At 39.5% G+C, this 20,302-nt stretch overlaps 1 protein-coding gene across 3 annotated transcripts in view; it reads right to left on the minus strand.

The window, feature by feature from the left end:
- The window catches only part of ADARB2 (adenosine deaminase RNA specific B2 (inactive)), a 317,822-nt gene that overhangs the window by 225,298 nt on the left and 72,222 nt on the right, over nt 1–20,302 (minus strand). The window contains exon 1 of one of the 3 annotated variants that reach the window (XM_074832032.1): nt 5,074–5,162. The exons of the other annotated variants lie outside the window; for them this stretch is intronic. Within the exon in view, the coding sequence (XP_074688133.1) occupies nt 5,074–5,125 (52 nt within the window). The 5' untranslated portion in view covers nt 5,126–5,162. Of the gene's footprint in view, nt 1–5,073; nt 5,163–20,302 lie in introns of those variants that run through there. 3 annotated transcript variants of the gene reach the window in all.

Below are 20,302 nucleotides of genomic sequence, written 5' to 3' on the forward strand. Positions count from 1 at the left end.
ATCTCTTTAGGAGAGTTGGACCCTGACGAGGTGTTTGCTTTGAGAACTTGAAGCACAAGCAGGTTCTGATCAGGTGAAATGTTGTGCTTTTTGAGCTTACACAGTGCTGATTTTCATGTCTTCTAGCAACAATGGGATGCTTTACTTTTTCTGAAGAAGCAATATATTTTCTTAAGTACATACAGTATTTAAAAGAGTGAGCAACTGGTGGCTAGTCAGTGTTAGACAAAAGAATAAAGCTGAAGTACCTTCAGCCACTTGGCATCCTGAGTCATTCAGGCAAATACTGACTAGCCACCAGTACCTTTCAGGCTGGTGCCACATCCCAAACTAGGGGCACAGATCATGGCTTAGTCTCTGCTTTAGAGCAACAGACACCTGTGAGGGGATTACCCCTCAGCTCTGCAGCTGCTGCCTCTTTGGGCACCCTTGTACTTCCAGAGGAAAGTTCACCCTGACTAGAGATATGATGAGGAAAGCTAGGTACATGGCCAGATATCATGCAATAATCTGATGGCCTGAAAACTGGCTTAGATAGACTGGACATTGGAAGGAATGAAAACAATCTAAACAGTACTTCAATTTTTGGGACCTGCAGGGTCCCAAATAATCCCTTGATTTTTCTGTCTAAGGCTGGGTCTGCCTGTGTAATCTGCTATTTACAAAAGATAACCAGAATCTATCAATCTTGTGCATAATAACTACAAATTAAATAGCACTGCACAATTTATTACAAACACAATATAGCAGAATAACGAGGCAAATATCTTATCTGTGCACTCTCATATTGCCTGCTTATCTTGGGCCTGTCAGTGTAGTCATCTAAGCCCTTACATAAGCATCAATATGAACAGCAAAGTCCCTAGTGGATCATCAGTGATGTTTCATTAACAGCACCTTACTGCTCAATAACAAAATACTCTCATTAGAGGTGAACTCTGATTGGAGAAAAGAAACTTCTAATTTTTTTTTCCAGTCCATAACCACCCCTAACCTCAACAGTGAGTCCAGAAAACAATCCTGCCACGACTAAACCAAGTGCAAAACATAACTGCCAAAGTGATCTCCAGTGATCTCTACTGCAGATTTTTGAGAAGACCTGTCTGCATCACCTGTATGTGAGCATTTTATTTCTCTTTACTCTTTACAAATTCTAAAATAAACTTAGAACTTGTGTAGAGCATCAGACCTGGCAGTGCTGAGTTTCTCCAATTAGCTATGAGTCGGGATGGCATGGAGAATGCTGGTGCTCCAACTATAACACACAGGCAAACCCCTTTATAGGAATGGGAACCCTTGCAGTAAAGTAAACATCTGCACATGATGGATGATCTGAAGCCTTAGGTCCTTCCATTTCACAGACACCATTGAAATGCCATCAGTCATATAGCAGTTTTCAGTCATGATATCAATCAAAGCCATATTTTAGTAAAATTTAGCAGAAACACTTTACATCCTGAATTATCAGATCTCTGCCTTTCAGTGCTTGTGATATTGTCACATTTTTCACTGAATTGCTTTGGAAAGAGCAAATACAAAAGCTCCTGGAAATGAAATCATGCTGCTTATGCTTATGCAGTAACTTCTAGCAACCCTCTGGAAGATTTAATGGGCAAAACTTACATTTCTAGGTGGTTAACACAGTAACTAGCAAACAATTTTCAGTTAGACTAATGTCCTAAACCCTCATTCAGACAGGTAGAAAGGCTGGATTCCAGTGTTTTTTGGGAGGAAAAAAACCTACCTAAGCAGCACTTCAATTTTTACGAGGTTCAGAAAAAGAGGGATTTTCATGTCAAAACTAGAACAAAATGGAAGCATTGCACAAGGTGAGTTTTGGCAAACCTGTTTTTGCTATGTTCTTCAAACAGGAGAAGCAGAGACAGAGAAGACATGAAGATAAGAATTTTGTGCTGACAGCCCATAAAGCCAGGCTGCCTTGTGCTTCAGGCAGGACAGGCAGTTTCAGATCCTGCCGAGAAGCTGGGCAGCCCCAGGGGAGGGTATGTTTTTCTCTTTTAAGGAGGTAAAGTTTGTCTTCATATCTAAGTAGCACAGCTACAGCTGTGATGAGGCTCAGCAGGTATGATCTATCCTAATTTTAATAAGGTGGTTGTGTTCAGGACTGAACCTCCAGTGTAAATCAAGGCAATGCTATGGGCATTCACATACCTGTACCAGTTGGTGGCACCAGCTGGGTATGTGTCTCATTCCTTTTACAACCCTCATAATCTTTTGGCCATGAGAGGCAAATCCAGATGTGTAATCCTGATCCTACTGAGGACAACAGCAAAGCACTTGAAGTCCAGTAGAGTCAGAGTCCCCACGCAGAACTTTCAGCTTTCAACAAAACACCTGAGCCCTCCCTTCTCAAGGCACAAAAGATAGTGCTTATGGCCTGTTTTTCCTGTAATGAATCCATGTTTCAAGGCAGGGTATTGACCCATGAAATCCAGAGTAAGTCCTTGTACCTCTTCTTCAAAACACACACTGACTCCCATCAGTGAAAGTTATCAACAACTCAGAGAAACAGACCCTGCATCTTGATAGCGACACCACAGTGGAGCTCCTTTGAGCCAGCTCCACCAACCATACCTAATGACTCCAAACAGCTCTTGCGCATTGCCCTGTCTGATGGACATGGTGTTTGCTTATTTGGTTAAGACAGGCAGTTTCTTTGCCTTTTCTTCAAGGGGATGAAGGTACAGATGTATGGGTATGCATTATACCAGCAACAAAACTCTCCTGAGGAGGTCAGTGCACAAGTATATATTTTGGAGAGCCTTCTAAAGCCAGGAAAGCTTAGTCAAACTGCCAGCTACACACACTTCTGAATTTTTGGACCAGTTAATAGCATCTACTTTTCCAACTCAGATCCACCCATACAAAAGACCATGTCATACCTAATGGTACTGGCACTGAACAGTCACTGCAGCTGCTTGGCTACTGTTATGGTCTAAGGAATTAAAAGAAACCCTTTCTGTTCCCAGAGGTGGAAATGCCAATTCATATCCAAACCACAGTAAAAAAAAAAAGGAAATGAGTGCTTGTAAATGCAATAGTATACATTTCAATCTAACATCATTATGAATGCCTTTGACTGTAGGTTCTTTGTGGTTTATATTATAATTAACAACCTGTAAAAACAAAGCAACACACAAAGCAAGGTATAATTTGGTATACTGCATTTTGGTTTTGAAGGTGTCTTTTAATAATTCTTTACAACATATTCTGGAGTATATCATTACATAAATTTCTTAGACTGAACTAAAACAGTCTTTTTTTAAAGTTAAACTTGATATCATATTTTCTTGAAAGCTGTTGTCTTAAAAATGTGGTGGTGTTTCAATTTAGCTGAGATATATTGAAAGAAAGGAGGAACTTTGTGCTCAATTTTAATGTGTTTTTCAAGGTCTACTGATGTTTGCTATATCTGTTTTTAGCTGGTAAAGGAAAATGAGAGAAAAAGAAAGTTGAGCTGGGTGAACGGTTCATAAAATTAGTTTGAACTTGCCTAAACAGAAATTTTATGCATCCCAAGCCTCATTTTTCTACTGAATGTTCAAGTCTGACTTTCAGCTACACTACTTCTCTTTGCTTTTCCCTATGTGACTCTAAAAATATTATTATCCTTTGTGTGATTAGAGAGAGTAAAATGTTTCCTTGATACATCAATTTTTTCTTTCATATTACTGTAAAGGAAAGTCAACAGAGCCACACTGATGTGAAAGAAGTATGAGAGGGATCAGGCTTAGTTACCTCTTGGTAAGTGTAATGTGACTAAAAATAACAATACATATGATTATTGATTGCAAAGAGAGTTCTGATAATCTCAGCCATGTTCCTCTTCACACACACAGAGCCAAGCCTGACAGTTTCCAAAGGAGCTATGCTCTCCTGGTACATAATTCCCCTAAAAGTTCATGAGTCCTTTCCTAGTTCAACTCATCTTTTTAAATTGTTTCTTAACAAAGTAGTGCCACAAGCAATACGAGTTGGCAGTTTGATTACAGAAAACACGAGCAACATGGCGAGCAGACTGCCTGTGGAGATGACCCACAGGAGTAATCCCTGCAGATCAGCACAGAGGTATATCCATCTGCAGTGTTTGGTAGATAAATAACAGTTCATTTCCCAGAACGGTTTATGGCTCCTTTAATCAGACCTAACATTCACTAATTTTTTTAAGACATTTACCGAACATATGTAATTCCTGAAACATTTCCATTCTAGGAATTACAATTGTCCTGTCAGACTTCATCAGGAAGATAACATCTGTGTGAAAATCTATACAACACCTTTTTTATAAGTGCTGCACCAGAGACAGCAGAGAAAAATGCTTACTATCATTATTTGTCAACAGAGGGAAATGAGAAAACATTATCAGGTAAAAGAGGAGCAGCAAAATTAGGCAGAAGATTAATCCAGTCCTCTGTAAATAAGAGTAGCTCTCCAGGTATTAAAGTAAAACCTACATAAATGGAAGGAAAGGTGACTTAGGAGTCTTTTGTTCTGATCCAAATGCATGAAAAGATTGCTTTGATGCTGATGAAGAAAACTGTTTCAAAGATATGGTGAAGGGTATGTAATAATCTATTACTGTTTGTAAAACTACAGAAAGTTCTCCTACTATCCAGCAGGCTTTGGACAAAGATGTGGTAGTCAGATAAAGAAGTTTATGAGAGCATGAAGGACACGGAAGCATGGGGTAGAATGTACATCAAAATTATGGTGCTGTTTTCTTTCAGTGTTGATTGATCTTGCCAGTAATTTCTAAAATAATTCTGAAAATCTAAAATAGTGCCAGTGACAGATGACTACACGAAACAAAGCTGAGGATCCAAATCAAAGCCTTTGGCGGATCACTGGACACCTCAGCCTTACTTTGGACAGACTGAGAACAAACATTTCTGATGATGGGGACTAGCCCAAGAGCGTGTGCCACCCTCCCCAGATGACTACAGCCCCAGTCCCACGGGTTAGCTTCCCACGGTGTTCAACTCCATCTGATTTGGCTGAATTAGTTCACTGAGATGAGACTGCACATAAAGGATGCTTCAAAACAGACTTTACCTTTTAGGGGTAACTTGGTACTCTTGCTATTTTGATATTTAATGAAGAGCATTCAGACTTAGTGGAAGGGAAATGTTCCAGGCCTTCCGATGGTGTCTGGTAAAAAACAAAGAATCCATGTTTCAACTGAATCATAGAATCAGGGAATCACAGAATGGTTTAGGTAGGAAGGGACCTTAAAGATCATCTAGTTTCAACCCCCCTGCCATGGGCAGGGACACCTTCCACTAGACCAGGTTGCTCAAAGTCCCATCCAACCAGGCCTTGAACACTGCCAGGGAGGGGGCAGTCACAACTTCTCTGGGCAACCTGTGCCAGTGTCTCACTACCCTCACAGTAAAGATCTTCCTTACATCTCATTTAAATCTACTCTTTTTCAGTTTAAAGCCATTACCACATGTCCTATCACTACATGCCCTTGTAAAAAGTCCCTCTTCAGCTTTCTTGTAGGTCCCCTTTAGGTACTGGAAGGCTGCTATAAGGTCTCCCCGGAGCCTTCTCTTCTCCAGGCTGAACAACCCCAACTCTCTCAGCTATCTTCATAGGAAAATCCTGAGGCTGGGAGTAGAGATATTAACTAAACCTCTCTGATTAGATTTTTATCATAACTAGTTTGCAAGTTTTCCAACAAAGAACATCTGCTAAGGGCAGCATAAAGCATTCATGGCATGATCAGGGAGAATGAGCAGCACATTGGTTATTCATCACTGACAGAGCGGTGACTGCTCTAGTTCTACTGTCTAACCACATTTCCAGAAAGAAGCAGGTGGATATAAAACAGCAAAGAGCCTGAAAGTGAATCCTGGGAGAAATCACATGGACTAACTTCCCAGCCTTTGAGCTACCAAGTTACCCAGGACAACAACATGGCAATGGTTCTGCAAGAGAACTTGAGCCAACTTTAAACAACGATGGATAAGTCCACCTGTTCACTCTCCAAGAGACTCCCTCCACATATGCAAACTGCCAGAAGATTTAATAAACTTGAAGTAAACTTGTCTCATGGCTATGCTATTGGTTAAAGCACCAAGTCAGTCTATCCCTTTGCTGTCATCAGCAAACAGTAAAAAACAAACGAAGAAATGTTACATGATTGTACAGACCCTTCAGGTTAGTGTTCTCACTCTCCAAAACCCTTAGGAAAACACAGTCATCTGACATGCAAGCAATCAACACTTCACATGAGGTACCTATCTAAAAAACATTTTTACTCAAAGGTGATTCTTGCCTTCTTTGCTACTGGTAAAATGTCAAGAGCATGCCTGCTCCCAGAAAGTGATGAGCATGAGTGTATGAGAGAGAGAGAGAATAAGAGGGAGAAAGAGAGAAATCTGGAGAAGATCAGGCAACTTCATTTGTACTCATTAACTGAGGAAGATGCATTTTCCCCTGGGAGAAGTGGAGGGCTATTACTGGCACAATGGTAACCTCAGAGGCAGTAAGAAAGTCTCAGTTCTCCTGCAACTAATGTTGGACATCCTGGGCAAAGAGGCACTTCTTGTTCAAGTAAGCCTGAGTCTGCATATGCATGCCCTGAAGAGAAGCTGAGCTCCACCTGCATTCCTGAGGAGAAATGTTTGCCTCCTTATTTGATATGTGGAATTTTTCCACATATTAGACATTTTTCTGATAGACTTTGATTATGTAAGTTCTCTCTTTATCAAAAATAAAGAAAATACGAGCTTGATTCTTGCCATGGCTGAAGACTGCTGACTATAAATAAGCACTAAGTGCATGATGTACATCTTGGCTTCATTCAGACTTGCATTTGCTCCAGTCTGGTCCGTATATGTCCCTTTCTGAATTATGGTACTTCAGAAGAGATATACTGAATATTCACTGGAATTGGCATAAGTGACTTCTATGAAGTTGTGCAGATAATTAGTTGCCAGTTTGTTTTCTTAGCACAGGGTGAATACTAAAATACACAGTGTGCATTCTAAAATACACAGTGTGCACAAATTTGAAGTAAACACCTGTAGTTTGTTAGCAGTAAAGCTCTTGACAAATACCCAATGTTTCTTCTTAAATACTAATAACGTTTTACAGAAGCTTTTGGTACCTAGATGGACAGAAGAATAATTTCTTTAAATGAGAAGAAAATTATGATGTTTAGCTATCAAGGCTCTAAAAAATCAATTCTGCTCTCTCAAAGTTATGACTTCCCAATGCAAAAAGTGAGACCTTTCTAATAATATTGATTACTATTGTTAAACTGTGAAAGAACAGATTATCTACTCATACAAATAAGGAGAAAAATAATTTCCAAATTCAGAAGAGTTATACGAAGAACGATTCTGCCCTAATGTAAGAGGTTATTAGGAATATGTAATTTATATGTTTTCTTCAATACTTCTGAAAAGTGAAATCAAGCTATGTGCCACATCATGGGGACTGCGTGACAGCAACTTCTTTGTCAAAAATAACCCAGGGACTGCTGTGGGGCTTATTTTGTGAGATGTCTTCCTCTACAACCTGGACAATGACACAGAATTGCATCCTTGCAAATTAGGGTGACTATTTTGTCCTCCAGCAGGTAAAGGTTGGAGAAACCAGAAGAATCTCGTGTGGTTCAATAAGTGAACTGTTCTGCACCTGCAGGACTACCCACTAGGAACTGACTGGCTGAGTAACAGCCCTGCTGGAGAGGACCTGGGGTAGTGATGGACACTGAGTTGAATGTGAGCCAATAGTGTGAGCTCATTGCAAATAAAGCAAAATGCACACAGGGCTGCCTTAGGAGGAACTTGGCTAGCAGGTCAGGATGGTTACCATCCACCTCCACTTGGTGGTGGTGAAGCTAAAAATGGAATATTGTGCTCAGGTTTCTGTCCCCCTGTTTAGGAGTTATCCTGAGAAACTGGGGAGAGCCCAGCACAAGGCTACACAGATGGTCCAGGGCCTAGAGCATGGGACACTAGACATTTGAGGTTGCTTGGTCTGGAGAAGGGAAGGCTAAGGGGTCATCTAGCCTATGACTACCTGAAGGGCATTTACAAACATTACAGACCCAAATTGTCCTTGATAGAAAAATATGACAGAACAAGTCTGTGGATGCACCATCCTTGGCTAGACATATCCATGTTTACCTAATCCAGTGTTGGCCACAGGTTTGTTTTGACTAGGAGGTTGGACTGGAGACCTCATGAGGTTTGTTTCAACTACCATTCTGGAAATCTTATGATTTCCTAATGTATACCCTAATATAATTATTTTCTAATATATACAGAAGAAAGCTAAAGTGAGAACCCTCCATCATAGTCAGATGCAGCTTCATCACTAAGGTAGTTAATTCAACCCACTGACACAACATTTTTATTTTGGAAATGTTAAACATGATTTACTCTGGCACATCAACATAGCTCAATGAAAAAAATTCAGAATACTTTCCACACATATTTTAGACCATAGTTTTAAAAATTCTTATATAAAATATTCACAAGAAATCCTGTAATAAGCAAATTCTTTTTAGAAGCTCAGTTCAGTTGCACTGAATATTTCCCAAATCTCTTCCAATTTATGGTGAGAAAGATAATGACAGGAATTTTAATAGCTCTAGTGTGATGCCAGGTGAAACTAAGTCGTTTCAACTGATATATTCAAATATGAAAAATCAATTCCAAAAATGTGAACATTCACAACTGAAAGAAGGCTTAGAAGAATAGCTGCTAATGGGGACCACCAGGTTTTCATGTGACTGATTAATTTGAAGCAAAAAATATTCAGATCAGAAATGTTCTTCTTTCCCTCTTACATGACATATAGCCATCCTATTGTTATTGCCTCCTTGCTTCTGAATTCTTAGTTCTATGTAATTTATTTCTTATGGAGAACACCAGAGTAGCACTTTTGTTGATATTTACATGAAATTAAGAACTTCATTGACTACTTAGCTGCATTTTTCCTACTTTCAATTTGGATTCTCTGAGACACATTTAGATTTTTTAAAAAATCAGACACATTTCAAATGAGTACTTAATCATTAAATAAAATTAGTTGGTTAAATTAGAGTAATTTTGGTTGAAGGCCAGAATAATGGAGCAACCGATTTGGATTTGACTTTCCTATATTGCTCAGAACATCAAGCTAGGGAAAAAGTAGCATTCTGTGAGGTAGCTAACAAATATTCTGTTGATTAAAAGAATATGATTGTAGAGTACTCAATATTCAGGTAAAAAAGAAAAGAATAGAGTCTGTAAATTTTCTATAAATTTAAATGCTGTTAGCACAACATTTCTGAAGAATTTGAAAAATATGCCTTGTACACTTACAGAAGCACCACTTCATTGCAACTCAAACCTGTTTATCTTCCATAATTAAATTCATATGTCTTCCATAAATTAACATGCAATAAAGAGAGCAGTGAGCTTTCCTAGCAGGGCAGGAGAGGATTTCAGGTTGCCTGAACTACTATACCACATGCATTCCTTTCAGCCAGAATTTTTCTTAAGACTGTTGATATTTACATCACAGACATGAAATTCAGTCCTTTTTGGAAACAAATAAATTGTGCTGATGTGAATACACCAAAGATGTAAGACACAAGCCAGGGTAGTGATTGGTGCAGTAAGGTACAGCCCTTGTAGGAGTCTTTGCAAAGTGAAAATGAATGATAATCTCACAAAATTTATCTTTTAGTTTGGGGCTCAGTGGTCAACTGAAAACATTCAGAGTCAACATAGCTCTTCTCTCCTTTCTCTGTGGAAGCTCCACACACTACTCCCACTATTCACGCCATTTCCAGTGCTGAGAAGATTATCTTGTCTTGTGCTTTCTGAGTGCACAGCCCTCATTGCTGTGTTAGGGGTTAAATCAGTGGCAGTGCTCCCGAGTGCTTTAATAAGGTAAAAGAGAACAATTTTGACTCTGGTGCTTCAGTATGTGCCTGAACACAAGAGGGTGGCAATTGTCTAGCTCTACCCTGACAGGTGGATATTTTAAATTGATTATTCAATCCATCTAACCAATTAAACTAGAAAATCCCAAGAACAAAACCCTAAATTACTAATCCAGTAGGGTTACTCACACAATGGCAAAGAGCTTTGGAAAAGTACCAAGAACAAGCTAAAACAACGAGACTGTAAACCCTAGAAGGAGATGAGCTTGTGTGTTATCCCAACTGGTGCAATTCCTGCAGTGCTGCACAGTGAACTGCTAGATGTGGGATCATGAAAAAACCATGTGTTGGATCTGTGATGAAGAAAAAGCCTTTCAGTCTTTGCTGATGAGGGAACAGAGAGCAAGACAAGGGAGCCAAATGCCAGTTCCACCACTGGGTAACATGTCCTGATAGCATGAGTGGAGATGGTAAAGTTGGTTCCAGAGAGAAGAGATAAAATAGAACAGGGAAAAGAGCGGCAAAATAAATAATATAGCTCAGTGGCAAAAAGATTTTTTTAATGTCACATTTCCAATCTTTGAACTATTTTGGCAAGGTCTTCTTTGGCTTATTTGTCACTTGTCAGATAAAGAAGAACTTATCTCCATGGCAACACATTATATTAAATGTAAGAAGCAGAACCTATCTATCTATCTCAGCATCTAAGCTTATTAAAGCTCATTAAATCATAACCTACAGTAAGAAGGGAATAGGGACCCATACTGAAACATTTTTTCGAGGAAAATAAAATACACTAGTAGCTACCAAGTAAAAATGGAGTATTACCTACATTCAAGAGGTTGAAAACAGTATCCAAACAGATTTTTAAATAGGAACAGCTTTCTAGGCAGAGGGAGATCTGCAGGTCTGATCAGTACTCTAAAAGTAGTCTGCAGTGTAGAGAAATGAGATGCTGAGACACTTTCTGTCACTCAGGAGGTAAGACAGGAGAAGCACTCCAGGGAGAGTTTTCTGAAACTGGAATCCAGGCAAAGGAGTGAAACATACAGCAAATAAGAAAACAACTGATCACAAGGACTGGGATTAGCAGCTAAATTCTGGTGACTTTGACAGGGACTCAATTAACTATGAGCGGAGGGCCTTTAGCACTTACAGGAATGGACTCATAAATCAGGTGAAACCTGGGACAACTGCACCAAGCAGCTCTAGAAAGAATAGCTCATATACAGTAAACTCAAAAGAGCTCTGAAATCTATGGACTCTGGTGGTTTTATGCAATCATACCGACTAGTCTTAAACTGGACAATTTACATACACTAATCAAGTCATTTATACAACACTTTTTTTTTTTTTTTTTTTCCCCCTGTTATTCCTGCAGTGGTGCAAAACACTGTGTCTACCTCAGGAAATGCTTCAGCTGCTGGTCAGTGTGTGGTGAGAGACTATTCACAGCAGCATGTGCTCTGCCCTTATGTCCGCAATTGGCTGCCATCAGCGACATAGTACTGAGCTCCATATACCTCTGCTGCAAGCCATAGGGCCACTCTTAGGTTTTTACAATAAAAATGGTATTCACATATCTCTGAGTCTCTTCTAATTTACAAGACCAATATTTCTAATGTGTATGTCCCCTTTTAACCTACAAAGGAGTTTTGCTGGAGGTTTCCTCCCTACTCTGTACATCAAAAGATCTGTTCAAATGTTACTATTAAAAACTACTTGTTAATAGTTGCATAGCTGAGATTACGAGACACTCCTTCCGCTATTTTAAGTGAGTATTCCCCATTCAGATGTGTGTTTGTGGCTTGTGCTTGGTGAGCCAAAAGCCACCAATTCTTGTATTGCTCTTGACCCACAGTAGACAGACATGAGTGGTACATTGTGTGCTACAGAAGCTGCTAAATACTTTGACTTCCAGTTTCATTCCGTTAGCATTTCAGATAAGGTTAAAATGTGTTCTTAATCTGCCCAAACTATTTTGCACAACCCTGATAAGCAAAAAACATGAAAATTAATTAATAGCTTACTCTGTCCACTTGGTTCATTTTCACATGCTTCATTAATGAAATATCTTTAGGCTTCCTATCCACAGCAGGCATCAGGAGATAAATGAAAGTATTAAAATGAATGAATCAGGGGCTTGTTCAAAAGAGTTCACTCTTGTTAAAAGTTAACTGAGCAGGAAAGCAATGAGAATGGAACAAAGGCCTGATAGTAAGTGAATCATACTGCATCTGTTCTTGCACCTTACAAACTGGTGTTGGTAAAATTTTATTTATATTACTCCTCTAGACAGTCTCCATTACATCTTCTGGTGGGAAACAGAAGAGAAATGCAAAGCACAATAAGGAATGAATAGGATAGATACCTGAATGGGTTTTAGTTGGCTGAAAGCTGACACGTTCCACTTTGCTATGAGGAAAACAATCTCAGAGACAGCAACCTTGGAGCTCCGGTTACAGTATTATTTCAGGAGCTGCTGAGCTCACTCAAGGCTGTGATGTGCTTTACCCCTGCTCGTGGTTGCCAGCCGCAGCAGCATCTCTGAGATGGGTGCTCCCAGGTGTGTTTTTTACCAGCTGGACTGTGATGCTAAAAGATTCAGCTCAAATGAAGCCTGGGTAATTTACTGTCATACAGATACATGCTTTAGTGTTTGCACTTTGTGCATTCCTCTGGTACAGCGATACATGTTTGTTAGCTGGGTATCTTGCCTTTCAGACTCTGCTACCCAAGACTCACAGTGGCTATAAAAAGGTAGGCTGAAGTCAGGGTGAACCCATTATGCCAAAATAATTTTCAGGAATGAGGAAAACATTCAGTGCTGTAGTGACCACTCCAATTAATAAAAGACTGCAGCAGAAAACCTACTCAACAGATTAAATCAATACCATCTTAAGACTCTTTTGGTCTGTAAATGCAGCCAGCATTACATAATACGTCACTCTATAGACACAATTCTATACAGGCAAAATATAACCTCTCTTTTCTTTAAATCAAAATAATCATGCAATGACTTTTTCAAAGCTCAGTCTTATTAGACAGGAGCAACACAAGAGTGACAGCTACTATATTTTCTGTGTCTGTCTATACAGTTTTATGAAATTCATCTGTCTGAATAAGAAAATTTTGACATCGGGGTCTCAAATGTAAGTCATTATCAGATGCTACTGTCATCTTTTCAGTATCATTGTAATTTATTTAAGAATCTTTACATGACCATATTAATACTTATAGCCATCTGCAGACTGGTGGAATAACATTGCTTTTCTCAGCTTTTCATAGGTGCTTCTCTATGGTGTAAGTGATGACAGTCAGGAGACAGTATATCCCTTCCCTAAAGGACAGCATTTTGATGGAGCAGGGATGTGAGTGAGACAAGACACTTTTTTTCAATTGTCTTCTTTCAGCTTCTAATTTGTTAAAGGAAAAATGTCAATATTCTTCAAAAGTTCCAAGATAATTTCTTCCTGTTTTAAAACCAGCTATATGACATTTCAAAGGAGTGCTCTAAAGCTGGTAACCTACAGGAAATGACAGCAGAGAACTAATGAGATGCACCTTTTTTTTTTTTCTTTACAATGAAGTGGAATTCACCATTGTTTGGGGAGCTATGCAACAGTTCAGTCCCATGTCATCAGACAGACTAATGCTTTCTGCTCACTTCCCATCAAAGTGAAAGAAAAGGTACATTTTCTTAAGCATGTCCTGAACTGTACAGCAAACAACCAGCTGGTCAGCAGAACAGGGAACAGAGAAATGTATTTGAATCTAATGAGATTCCAATATGACAATAAATTATAAACACACCTACACAATTATAACGACTTTAAAATAATGCTAGGTTGTGTTCAAAATCAGTAATTACTAAATATTAATATCTGACCTTCAGGATGACCATGTCAGCCTATGTACGATGTATTTCTTTAAGACCATCATGCTCTTAAAGCTATGATGTATAAACATGGGTATCTTAGAGGATTCATATCAGAACTCATAAAGACTTTTGTATAAGAAATATCAATTTTTGTCCTTCAGCTATCTAACACATATTAACCTTCACAACGGGTGTTGTACAACCTGTGCAACCTGTGTAACAGTGAAGCTATGTTGGCATATACAGATCACCTACATTTACAAAGAAGATAACATTACAGGGATAAGTAGTCGCCCAGACTTCTGGGAGGATTTACTTAACGAATTTTTGGGGTGAGCTACCAGGACAAATATCTTAGCTATTTTGCAGTATCTAGCTCTAAATATCTACATGATATTCTATGGCAGGGGATTTCTAAACCTATAAAGAAATTGAAGAGATGCTACGTACACATAGTCCAGATTTTTTAAAAAATACGTATATGGACAAACTGCCTTATTCTTCTAAAGAGTTTTTATCTCAATATTTTTAAAAAATTATTTCTTCGTTGATTCCAGGATAGAATTTTGGAATATTTCTTTAGTCCCTAAATAAACCCTGCAGTCACAGAATCACAGAATCACAGAATCATCAAGGTTGGAAAAGACCTTGAAGATCATCTAGTCCAACCATTAACCTAACACTGACAGTTCCCAACTACACCATATCCCTAAGCGCTATGTCAACCAGACTCTTAAACACCTCCAGGGATGGGGACTCCACCACTGCCCTGGGCAGCCCATTCCAACGCCTAACAACCTGTTCTGTAAAGAAATGCTTCCTAATATCTAGTCTAAACCTCCCCTGGCACAACTTGAGGCCATTACCTCTTGTCCTATCGCTTGTTACTTGGTTAAAGAGACTCATCCCCAGCTCTCTGCAACCTCCTTTCAGGTAGTTGTAGAGGGCAATGAGGTCTCCCCTCAGCCTCCTCTTCTCCAGACTAAACAACCCCAGTTCTCTCAGCTGCTCCTCATAAGACATGTCCTCCAGACCCTTCACCAGCTTCATTGCCCTTGTCTGGACACCTTGCTTCTAAATAGCTTTATTTACAACCAGTATAGTATCTAGACTTTTTTAATGAGAAATCATGTGAGTTTGCAATTCTCTTTAAAAAAAAAAAGAACCTTTCCCTCATTGACACATTTACAGAATTTTAATATAAACAATGAAAACCATACATCTTGGGATTTTGTTTTTTTACCCAGATTTGCAATTTCAAAATTGACTGTGGCTCTTACTTTCCCCTGAAATATATTTTCAGGACAAAAGTCCAAATCTTTCCCATGAATACAGACGACAGAAATTAGCCCTTAAAAAAATCTATGTGCTTTTAAAAGTTGTAGGAAAAAACTCTACAAGTAGTGGTATTACTGTTATACAACAACATTGTTAAATACCACTGTACAACCATTAGAAAGACTTTTGTAGTACTCTTGACAGTATCCAGCCATATAAAGAAAAGTTGCTACTTTAACACATTACCCATTAATTAATCTCAACTCTTATTTGAAGAGCACACTGACATTGCCACCAAGCTGACAGAGAGCAGTATATATCGTAAGAACCAAAGAACCATCATGCATATCAGTACAGCATTTCTCCCTCCTCCAAAAAAGAACAAATCGATTAATTTAATGCAAAATAGTGTGTTAATTTCTACAAAGTACTTTCCCTCGTATTCCTAGAAAAATCAGTGCTTTAAATCTCTATTCACAAAGCAACAAGTAAAAATCCTTCAACACAAAAAGCCACAGGAACAGGGCTCCCTGAGATGCGAGAAGAAAAGAAGACAAGGCTGAGAAGTCATTCTCAGCCAGCCCACACCTCTTCAACAACTTTGTTGTAGAGAAGAGGTCAAACTCTGCCCTTCAAGGTGTCTGCTCGACATGCCTAGTTCAGGCAAGGCCAACAGATAATGTGCTGTAGAGTTATTATGGGAAACTCAGTCCTGAGCAGTTCAGTCTCTCAGTAGTCATAACCCTGCCAGCCTGGTCCTCCCTCTTGGGCACAGAGGACTTGCTCCTTCATTTCATGATTGCTTTCTCAGAAGACATCCAAAGCCAGTGTGGCTGCCCTGACATCATTGGGGCTAGGTGGCTCAGGTCTTCCTCCCGACAGCAAGCAAGGACGAGGGGCTTTACCTCCCAGCAGGGCAGGACATTACCTTTCACCTTGTACAGTGCTGCCCAGTCTGGACCCAAACAGAATGCAAGCATCGACAGGAGAGTCCACTCCATCACTTTGGCTTGGGTGGTGCTTGGTGGCTGGATGTGCTGCCACCCTTTCACCATGGGGAGGGGAAAACACGGCAAAGGATTTTATTAACAGTCCTCCTGAATGGGCCTACAAAAGCAGCACGACCTTTTTCTTTAACAAATGTGTTACACTTCTAGAAAAAAAAAACCAAACTAGTTTTCTCCAGTCAAACTAGATTAATTTTCCTTTAAAGCTATTTTAGTTCGCTCAAGGCATCTTAAGTACTCTGTATAAATGAATTAGGAATGACAGTTTCTCCAGTAAGGGGATAGGTGACCATGTTCTTTTCTTGTACATTACATACTTTCTGAGAACAAAGAATAAAAGCCAGCATGTTATCTGTATGCGTGTTATTTAAATGGCTCTCTCCCTTGCTTTGTGAGAGTTTAACATTCCCAGTGATGTGTGGAGAAAGACTTTGAAACATAAAAATGGGACTTCAGATAACATAAAATTACTTCTCAGCCACAAATGCACACATCTGCCGGTCTATAGATGTGCTAAGCAAAGCACAGTCGAATTTTACAAACAAATTTACAGTGTGTCAAAAGCTTCAGCAAGGAAGCAGATTGAGCAATGCTCTGTAATAACGGTACTTGCCTAACAGTGCTCCACTGCAGCCTGCCTGTGCTGCAGGGCATCTACTGCTGCACAGGGATACAAATCTTAACATCTTAAATCAGACAGACACTTATTTGTTCAACAACATTTTCCTGTTACAATCACTTGGCATATTCTTGTAATTCTATGAACTTTTTTATGTCTTTGAAAGACATGCAGCAATTAAACCAGACTTCAGAATACCTAACAGGGTGGAACCTTTTTCCTAGGTAAATGAGATTTCTGCTTACCTTAAAATACTAAATAAATACTTAGTCTTAATTCCAAATTTATTTCAGTTTGGACTGCATGGGATAAAGTATCCCCCGTGTCTCCTCTTCTGATGCACAATAAAGTGTATGATAGGCTCTCAACAAACTGTACAGCATCTAAAAGACAAGCTAATAACATGTGCAGACCTCCTGGACTGATGGGCATCCCCCAGGACAGGGGCATGCAAGAAGTACGCAAAGCAATGACAAGAGAATTGCTGTGGTGTGCTGTGAGGCTGGGACCATGCGAATCAAGATATCAGGCCAGCTCTGGGCTGGCGAAGCAGGCTGGGGAACAATTTTCAATTTTGCTCCTTTCAAAGCAAGTGAAGGAGAACAGCTTCTGCTAAGAACTAAACAAACTTCTGGGAAGTATTTATGTGCCTGGTCTGAGGTTTACCAGCCCTTGTTCTAATCAAGGGATTTGGATTTCATGTGGCTGATGCTTTAGTTATGGAGTTACTCATTGCAGAAAGCCGTTGCCTTGGTAGCTGGGTGACCCAGGGGGTTAATAAAGCAAATTTTCACCCCAGAGATCTGTGATTCATGCCTGGCTTAACAGACAACAGTAAATGAGTTTGGTGGTCTCAAACTAGCCCACAGACTCACTGTAAAATCCCAGCATCATTTCAGAGGAATTTACAATAGCTGGGATTTTCTATTCATAAGAGAGCTAAGACTGGAATAATAGGGTTATGTTTCAGGGCAGGATGAGAGGCCATTAAGTAATCCTAGTATATTATTAAGTAATGTAAGTTTAAATACATGTGCATAAAATGTCTGGAATTAAATTTAAAAAATAATTTAATTCCATTATGAGTTTAACTTTTGACCAAATAGTTGCAAGGGAAAAGGGAAACAGGCTTTCTCATACAGTGTTGAAGAGTGTTATTTCACTATGTATGCAGTGACAGCGTACAGTTCTCTAGGAACGATACTATCACTTGTGGAAATACAGTGTTTCAGAAGTGTCTGAAGCAGTTGTTTTTACAGTTAGTCCTATAAAGATAATTAAATCATTCATGCCAAGATATGAGATGGTTTTTGGATATTTCTGTCAACAACAGTCCTTAAATGATCGTCTCCTCAAGAGGCAAAAGACTTAAAACTCACTGTGGACTGTTGCTAAAAGGCAAACAGCTGTCTGACAGCATTATCCTACAGATATACCACCTTCTGAGGGAAATGTGTATTTTAGTCTCAGGTTTGTTAGATCACTCAATATTGTGCTCTATGTCAGAAGCAAAAAATATAGAAATAGCTGTTCATAGATAATTTTAAGACATAATCCCAGAGCAATGTTGATATCCTGACATAAACTATGTTTTTGCCTCTTTGGGGGGAAGTACATCTCAAACACTTTACATTTGGCTTTCTGTTCTCCAAAGGGGATGAAAGAAAGTTGGAGTATATTTTGCCTCTGCCCATAGCTCTGGCTAGATCCAAAGCTGATGTAAATCAGCATCATTCTGCTGCGGTCCTTAGTTTCCAGATGAGGATCTGAATCTTTATTTACTGCCTCAGTCAGTGAGAAGTGGAGCCCAGAGCTGTCAGAGGGCTATCACTGGGCAGGTATATCAAGAAATCCAACAGACTGTAGTACATTTTCTCTTTATAAAGTATAAACAGCCCACATGTTTATGGATGACAGCGGTACTGGGGAGGAGGTGAGAGGGAGAGATGTGGGGAGCGACAAATAGACTGTAAATTAAAATTAACTGCATCAGAAACTTGAAGGAAAGATACAAGTTGGGTGCTGTGTGTAGAAAATATCTTATTGCAGTCAAGCCTGACCCTGTTCCTTGAAAAGCATTTCTCTGATTTGTTCAGGTCACAAGTGGGATGGAAATGAGCCTCGGTACTGCTTCTTCACACATCCGGATTTAATAGACTTTTTTCCACTGATAAAAGACCACTAATGAGTTCATTTTCAAGCTATTAAATTGGCTAGAATAGCTAGTTCTGCTGATGATTGCACAGAGACCTGACGGTCACAGTGGGTTTTGTCTTTGGCTGTTAACCATTTGCTGTCTCAGTGTTGCAATACAAATATTTAAGTAGAAAGGGAAATGAAACCAAGCACAAGAAACCTTGCCCCATTCCCCTCCACCCCTTTGTTTGTTCTACCCTTTCTATTTTGTGACTCCAGGTGTTTCTCAGATGCCTGTAAACACAAATACTTCCTTCCCAGATAGCTCTGTTTCAGTGTGATCAAACAATTAGAAGAACATTCACAACGACATTTGAGTTTGGTTCTGCATGAGAGCACAGTCATCTTTTCCTTTGTTCACTTAAATGTTTTACTTCAGAGTATGACAGTTCCTTCCTGGATCTCACACTCATTTTTTTTGCTGGGCTGGAGTTTGTGTCCTGATGAAATGCATGTGTGATGCCTGAAATCTTAAGAGAACAACTTATTTCTTTAGCCATGCAAGTGAATGCAATTAAGGAATCACCAGGTGATTTCTCTTTCAGTTTAGATACACATCACTTGCACTATCATGCAGTCTATTATAATTTTATAGGCAAACAATTAGCTGCATAGCTGCTCAGTACTGTAAACTCTGCCGTTCTCAGTGCTTGGGGGGAGGCAGGGGCAGGTTGTTCCTGCTAGTGTTGTCAGCACCCTCTCTTTCTGTTCAGAGAATCTTCTAATGGAGTTGTGTAAAATACATTAGAAATAGATTTGACCTCAACCTTTAACGTGCATTGGGACTTTGGATTTGGCACGAACAATTATTCACATACCAGCCTTTCAACATATATCTGTATTCACCACCCCCTCCCCTTTAACTCTACCTTGACTTAACTCATCATTGCTTTTGGTTGGATACCCCCAGAGAGAGCCACCCACAGCAGCACATGACACTCAAAAATGCACTCAGCACTAAATACAGCAAAGAACATGCCTGAAATATGACTGGAATACTGGAAAGTTGTATGTGCCAGTTACTTAATATGAGTTAAGGTTTTGGCTTTGTTCTTTTCCACCTGGTCCAGGGGAAAGGTAAGAAAAAGGAAGGGTAGTGGGTAGGCTAACTTTGGGCACTGTCCTTTCACATTCCAGCAAGCTGTTTCAGTCTCAGTGACTGCAGACTATATTACAGGTACTAAACAAGAGAAAAAACTCAAACTGTTAAGATCAAGAATTATGCAGCAGTTTTAGAGGGTTGGGCACACATTCAACCTCTCCAGTGGCTTTGGAAATCCCACATTTTAGGTTTCTTCCCTATATTCCATCAAGTCTCTCCCCATTCCTCGGGTTCTCATCACATAATGAACAGTACTCTGCCAGTTTTTCCATCTCGCTGGGACCTGCAGCAGCTTTCCCTGCTTATTTGT

The sequence above is a fragment of the Strix aluco genome, chromosome 1 (assembly GCF_031877795.1).
Source record: "Strix aluco isolate bStrAlu1 chromosome 1, bStrAlu1.hap1, whole genome shotgun sequence".
Taxonomy (NCBI): Eukaryota; Metazoa; Chordata; class Aves; order Strigiformes; family Strigidae; genus Strix; species Strix aluco.